The following is a 7,649-nucleotide window of genomic DNA, read 5'->3' on the forward strand; positions in this document are numbered from 1 at the left end:
CGGTTCAGATCTGGTAACAACGGTTGACGGGGCATAGCAGACTAAAAAAAACGGGTAAAAGGTAATGGTAAGTTTAATGCCGAATAGAAAAAAGTAAATATATATACTTACCTCGTTGAGGTCTGGCAACAACATTCATTATGATGGGGACGATAGCCGGACACGACCTCGTCCGCGTAATCGTCATTTTCTCTCCGATCGTAAGAATAAGGGACATTAGACCCCTCCTAATACAAACGGTGTGCTAAGTATTTCATAAAAAAAAGAACAAGTTAAAAAAATGATATACCACACTCCTTTCCGGAATAAACGTGCCCGTGTTTGCGTCAGACGGCTCGCCGAAAATGTGGTTGAACCAAGACATGTTTGTTAGCGAATGTGAATATATAACGAAGACGTTATATATAATCGTCTTCTTCATCGTTTAAATAGGGGAGACATAATTCGAATTCAAAATTCAATACGGGTCGTATAGCCCTATACGCATCGTATAGCCCTATACGCATCGTATAGGGCTTACGTCAATCACTTTACGTCACTCAAAAGTGACGGAAAGCTGCTCGTACTTCCTTCAAAAAGTAATACACATCGTATAGGCTTATACGATGCGTTTTAGGGCTGTCTGAAGAGACATTGTCAGCCTTTGACATCGTATAGGCCTATACGATACATATTAAAATGTTGATTTAATAATCCAATGTGCCAATAATAAAACCCAAAAGAAATTTGCTTATCTAGTCATATCCAGATATCCAATGTTATGCGTGCAATCAACGCAGTAAAAAGTAGCCTTCAATTCCAATCTTGGTCGTTGCAACTAGACCGCGTTTGACCCCACCAGTTTCCACCGGTTACAGCCGGTGGCACCCACTGTACGTCGTCAGCTATCAATTCCAGAAACTTCCAAATTCATTAAGCGGTTCTGATAACGCCCCGTCCTCATCACTTCCGCACCTTTCTATATTTTCTTCAACCCTCCCCCTCTCTCTCTCTCTCTCTCTCTCTCTCTCTCTCTACGTTCCGTCTTCTAAACGCAATTCTCTCAAGGTACACCCTAAAGGAGGTTTACTTTTTTATCATTCTTATATGATTTGATTTATGCTATTCATACCCTATGTATTGACTTTTTTGCTATGATTAGTGCTTGATTTTTACTTAATACGGACTGATTTAAATCATCCAGCTGAAATTTTGATGTTTGAATCCGGGATCTTTTCTATCATCTAGGGTTTTAGGGTTTTCTTTCGAGTGTTGATTCTGCAATTTTTATGACTTATTCTATTGATTGATTCTCTGTGTATAAACTTTTTTTGCTATGATTATTGATGGATGGATGGATTTAAAGAATCGGACTGAACTTTTGATGTTCGAATTGGGGATCTTTTAGGGATTTAGGGTTTTGTTTGATTGGTTTTGCAATTATATAGATCTTCTTATAGTTATGATTGATTCGTTCAAAATTTGTATTTGGAATGATAGAGAATATCTAGATGTGTAAACTTTCTTGTTTATCTGACATTCTATTAGTTTATTAAATACTTTATTCGGAAAACTAGAGAGATGTATATTTTTTTAACCTTATTTTTAACTTATTTGGTTCTCTTTTCGTCGATTTTTAGGGCTTTATGTTCTTGATGTTGGATCCTTATGTGATACAACCAATGATGCCTTTTTCGGGGCGCGATTACCGTTTAATTCTTTTACCTAATCAGTTGTTTTTTTCCCTTGATTTCGGTGTAGTTGGTACGTAAATTTCGGATTCTCTGCTCACGGATTCGAGTTAAGTGTTTTGTGAAGGTTTTGGTTAAGGGTAGATGGTTATGGAGTCAAGTTTTCAAGAATACACCGATTTCATCAATGGTTTTTCATTGGATGATGAGAATACTTCGCCTGTGTTTGATCAATATCCAGGTCATGTGAACGGGTATAGATTTAGGGATGAACCTTTGGATCTCAGCTTCTTAGACGTTCCTTCACCTTCACCTACACCTGCCAATGACCCGGCTAGCGCGAATTTGTTACCAGTCGCGTTGCAAGTCGATTCTCCTGATGAGTATACGGATTATGTTGCTAAATTCATAAACCAGATTCTCGTTGAAGAGAATATGGAGAGTAAGCAGAGTATGTTTCTTGACCCTTTTGCTTTACAAGATACCGAGAAATCATTCTATGAAGCTCTTGGCAACAACCAGTTATCCGTGCAACCGCCTTTTAGTTTCGAAAGCCTAGAAGAGATCCCCGGTGGAAGTACTAGCGAGTACAGTACGCACAGTAGCACAAGCGGTAGCAACTCTGTTCAACCTCAATGTCTCCGTAGTGACTCGTTTGAGACGAAATCTTCGGTCACACAAACTCATTTGCGTGAGAACCTTCCTTTTGAGTCTACTGTAAGTGTGACTAATGATGTTAATGACACAATGGATTCCATGATAAACGCACACGTTTTTCAAAGCATGTTCACCAATAACGAGACCATGTTGCAGTTCAAGAAAGGTATGGAGGAAGCAAGAAAGTTCCTTCCTCCTAACAAACCTCTCGTTATCGATCTCGAAAAGTATAATTTACCGTTGGATATAGTCGCTTCTCCTCCAGAGGTTGTGAAAACGGAGAAAGTCGAAATGGATAATTTATCAAACAGGTTTAGAGGACGAAAACATTTTCAGTTGGAGGATAATAGTTATGAAGACGAAAGAATTAGCAAGCAGTCTGCTGTTTACGAGGATGAAGAAGACGAGTTATCTCAGATGTTCGATAAGATCCTTCTTTGTACTAATGCTAAAGGCGAGCCGACACCCGGTTGTGGAGACCTTCCAAAAAACCCGAATTTACAATACGTGTATAGTGGTTGGAACGCTCCGGTTTGGAGAACGGGAAACGCAAACGAAAGCATCGACATTAGAACGTTATTAATCAACTGCGCACAGTCGGTTGCTGCGGACGATTACAAGGTTGCAAGCGAACAACTGAAGCAGATTCGACAACACGCGTCTCCATCCGGTAACGCTTCACAGAGGTTAGCGCATATTTTCGCTCTTGGTCTAGAGGCACGCATGTCGGGTACGGGTTCGGAGATCTATGAATCTCAGAAGACCACCGGAATCCTGTCTGCTGATAAGTTGAAAGCGTTGCAGTCGTACATGTCATCATGCCCGTTCAAAAAGAACGAGATATTCTTTGCTAACAAAACGATTTACGAAGCAGCGTTATCTTCTTCGACACTTCATATTGTCGACTTTGGTATTGCTTACGGTTTTCAGTGGCCGATTCTTATCAAACACTTGGGTGATAGACCTGGTGGGCCCCCGAAGTTGAGGATTACGGGAATAGAGTTTCCACAACCGGGTTTTAGGCCAGCTGAGTGGGTAGAGGAGACGGGGCGACGGTTGGCCACTTACTGTGAGCGGTTTAAAGTTCCGTTCGAGTACAACGCGATAGCGATTCAAAACTGGGAAATGATCAACATTGACGATCTTAAGCTTCAGAGAAACGAGTTTCTTGCTGTGAATGCTCTCGCTCGATTTGAAAACTTGCTCGATGAAACGATGGTCACCGGCAGTAGTCCACGGGATGCGGTTTTGAAGCTTGTTCGGGATATGAAACCGGATATCTTTGTTCATTCGATTGTTAACGGATCTTATAGTGCTCCGTTCTTTGTAACCCGCTTCAGGGAGGCGCTTTTTCACTACTCTGCTTTGTTCGACATGCTCGATGCGACGATAGAACGTGAGAATGAACAAAGACAGAGTTATGAGGGAGAATTTCATGGGCGCCAAGTTATGAACGTGATTGCGTGTGAAGGTCCGCAGAGGGTGGAGCGGCCTGAAACGTACAAGCAGTGGCAGGTTCGAATCACACGGGCTGGGTTCAAACCGAGACGCATCGACCGGGAGCTTGTTTCGCAAGTGAAAAGTAAGGTGAAGGCTGGGTATCACAAAGATTATGTGTTTGATGAAGATGGGAAATGGATGCTACAGGGATGGAAAGGCAGGATTCTGTATGCCATTACTTGTTGGGTACCCGTGTAGGACCCCTCGTACTTTCGTGTTAATATCCATGGCCAGGGCTCTCGTACGGTGCTTTTGGCATGGATGGATATCCTTACAATTTGATCTAAGGTATGGTTTCCTGAACTTATTCTTTGTCGCCCGATCGTAAATGATTATGTGCTACACTTTAGTTTTGTTTCCTTAACATCTGCTCAAGAACTTGACAGTCTTAAATAATAATCTATTGCTATAATCTGAGTGTAATGTTTTATGAAATGTCACAGATAATGGTTTTATGAAGATGGAGAAGGTTTGGTTTGCAAGCAGGTGGAAGCAATGTTGACATGTTTTAGAAGAGTGTGTAACCATTAATTAATTTTATTAAAAGTAGATGGATGGATGCATCACAGTAGTAGTTTGGTAAATTTGTTGGGCTTACTTGTTGCTGCATTATGGTTACTTAGTTGCTTGTCTAATCTTTCCTTGATATTGGTTTTATAAATAATCTTGAAAATGATCTAGGACATAATGATGCCTTTCTTTTTAACTTTCATGAAAGATTAGTTGAGGTTGTTGAAAATATTTATATGTGAAGTTAAAGCTTTTACTGACAAGGAACTAAAATAGAAAAAGAAGCATTTAGTTTAGTCAATTTAATTGATGATTGATGAAGGGAGGTAGGTAGGGTTTGGTATAGTGGATAATCTAATAAATGTGTTATGTGGCATATTGAAGACTAGGAAATGGTGGATAGCTAACATCCACCAAACCCTTCCTTTATAAACTTTTTGACTAGTTACATCAAAAGTTATTATCATATAACATGTTTTAAGACTTTGCTTTGCTTACTTTAAATAGTAAATACTATTTGATATCTATTATGTGATAGGGCTGGCAATCACAACCAGTGCTACCAATAATGGGTCGATTTGGGTAAATTTCATCTTTCTTTTGGGTATATCTACACCTGGCAAAACAGGCGGGTCGGGTTAGGTGTCGGGTCAATTGGTTGTTTTGATTCAGGTCAGAATGGATTCGGGTTGGAACGGGTTAGGGTCAGAACGAGTTAGGGTTGAAACGGGTCCGGGTTTGAATGGGTTTCGGGTTGGGTCGGTTCGAAAAAATGTTTTCTTATGAAAAAGAAAGATTGTTAAGAGGGCATACCTGACTTTAAAGATAACTTAAATAGATCAACGATAAGAAAAGAACGGATAATTTGTACTGATCGTTATTATTATTTTTAAAGATAAATCAATAACCTACATCAAACTAGCATTAGCAACCTGTACCGTTATAACTTATAACCACAAGTAGATTATATATATTTTAATAATTTATGAATAAAAGCTAATAAAATAAGATGTTTCAATCAGCTGTCCATAGCAATACTTTAAATTTTGTTCCTCTCTCTATCAAACTCTCTCTTTCTCTCACACATAAGAAAAAATGGTGGTCAAAAGGTTAAAAAAAACATACAAACAAGATGTTGATTATGTTGATGCTTTGTTCAATAAAATTGTGGAATACATGTGTTTGGTGAAATCGATTGTGGGTCACTCCACTTTCAGAATCAAAGGTAGTAGAAGGCGGTGGTAAACGTTGACGATGGTGGTGGATGACGGCGACGGTGGTGGATGACGGTGACGGTCATGACGATTGAAGAAGGCTACTGTACAAGACTACTCTTGGTCTCATACTTCATGTTTTACCTATTACTATTTCATAATGAAGAACACCTGTCTCATCCATTCAGACCCGTCCGACTCGTCTCGCCCATTTTGACCCGTTTGGTAACTCGCTCCGACCTATTCTGACCCGTGCTTCCTTGTTGAGAATTTGTTAGATATCCAGCTTGACTCGTTCTCTGCGTTTGCATACCCAAAAGAACCCAAAAGATAGATTAAATTTACCCAAATCGACCATTATTGGTAGCATGGGTTGTGATTGCTAGCCCTAGGTATGTTAAACGCAGAGAACGGGTTAAGCTGGATATCTAACAAATTCTCAACAAGGAAGCATGGGTCAGAATGGATTAGAACAAGTTACCAGATGGGTCAAAATAGGCGAGAGGAGTCAGACAGGTCTGAATGGGTGAGACAGGTGTTGTTCATTATGAAATAGTAGAGTAAAACATGGAAGTATGAGACAAAGAGTAGTCGTGTACAGTAGCCTTCTTCAATCGTCATGACCGTCGCCTACGTGTACCACCGCCTTCTGCCTTTGATTCTGAAAGTGGAGTAACCGACAACCGATATCACCAAATACTCTTGGATTCCACAATTTTGATTGAACAAAACATCAACAAAATCAACATCTTGTTTGTTTTTCTTAGCTTTTGTCCACTTTTCCTTATGAGAGAGAGAGAGAGTGTTTGAAGGATGGTTGAATAGAGAGAGAAACAACACTTGAAAATATTCTATTGGACTGCTAATTGAAACATCTTATTTTATTAGATTTTACTAGGTTAGTTACCTGTGTGATACACGGGCTGAACTAATATCTTTTGTAAATATAATTTTTAAGTAAAATTACATAAAACGTTAATGGCCGTAAAGTATTGATACACGGGCTGAACTAATATCATTTGTAAATATATTTTTGAGTGAAACATAAAACATTAATGGCCGTAAAATATTGATATATAGGCTGAACTAACATCATTTGTAAATATAATTTTTAAGTAAAACTACATAAGATATTAATGGACGTATAGAGCCGTTCCTACGTTTTTGGAGGCCCTAAGCAAACTACAAAGTGGAGGTCCAATTTCGTTATTGACTAACATTAGAGGTGCAAAAATCGGGTTTTTCTAATACCCAATTTCGGGAACCAAACCGTGTTTCGGTATGATCGGGTATTAGAAAATCGGGTTTTTTAGATACCTAGACATTAATACCCTATTTTCTATTTTTTACACAATATAAATCCATTTAATTTTTTAATTTGCTTTGTATTTGATAAAAATTCTTGAAATAGTTACAGTATCACAACTTTATTTAATTAATATATCTCAGTCTTTTGTTTAATGTCACTAGTAGGATGCGCCAAAAAGAAAAAAATATATATATTGCTTATGAGTCTTTCGTTTAATGTCACCTGAAGGATTCGCCAAAAGGAAAAAAAATATTTTGTTTATATGATTCGAGCTAGGGTCTTTACAAGACTAGGGCAGGACTAACACCACTACACTAGTAAAGTTAATAAATCTATAGAATCAAAACAATTATATATTATATATCATTTTTATATTAAATGGAGGCCCTAAAAGTTTGGAGGCCCTAGGCCCGAGCCTAGGTTTTGATAAGCATTGGGCCGGCCCTGTGGACGTAAAGTATACGATGTTGTCTATTAAATAGTTTATTTTCATATATAAACTGTTTAAATATTTTAAACACGTTATATTGTTTCATATGAGTCTTGTTTTATATAAGTTCGTTTATTTGAGTTATTAATTTAAATACTGAAGCTTATACACACGTACATGAAGACGTGTTTTCAAAACATTTAAATTTGTTTAGAGGGCACTAAAACAAAAGGGAAATATATAATTTTATATATATATTTGAAGAGGCGGAATGGGATCAAATACAAACACTTAAGTTTGTAAGAACCGTAAGAACCAACACATAATTGACAAGTGTCCATCAATAAAAAATTAGTTTA

General features: G+C 38.1%; 1 protein-coding gene across 1 annotated transcript; it reads left to right on the top strand.

Moving 5' to 3' along the window:
* Positions 1-852: 852 nt before the first annotated feature.
* LOC110865513 (scarecrow-like protein 33) lies at positions 853-4,533 on the top strand. The gene is made up of 3 exons (XM_022114771.2): positions 853-1,047; positions 1,741-4,115; positions 4,271-4,533. Exon 2 carries the CDS (start codon positions 1,815-1,817, stop codon positions 4,023-4,025), a length of 2,211 nt encoding a protein of 736 aa, XP_021970463.1. The 5' UTR covers positions 853-1,047; positions 1,741-1,814; the 3' UTR covers positions 4,026-4,115; positions 4,271-4,533.
* The last annotated feature ends 3,116 nt before the right edge of the window (positions 4,534-7,649 follow it).

This window comes from Helianthus annuus, chromosome 6 (assembly GCF_002127325.2).
Source record: "Helianthus annuus cultivar XRQ/B chromosome 6, HanXRQr2.0-SUNRISE, whole genome shotgun sequence".
In the NCBI taxonomy this organism is placed as follows: Eukaryota; Viridiplantae; Streptophyta; class Magnoliopsida; order Asterales; family Asteraceae; genus Helianthus; species Helianthus annuus.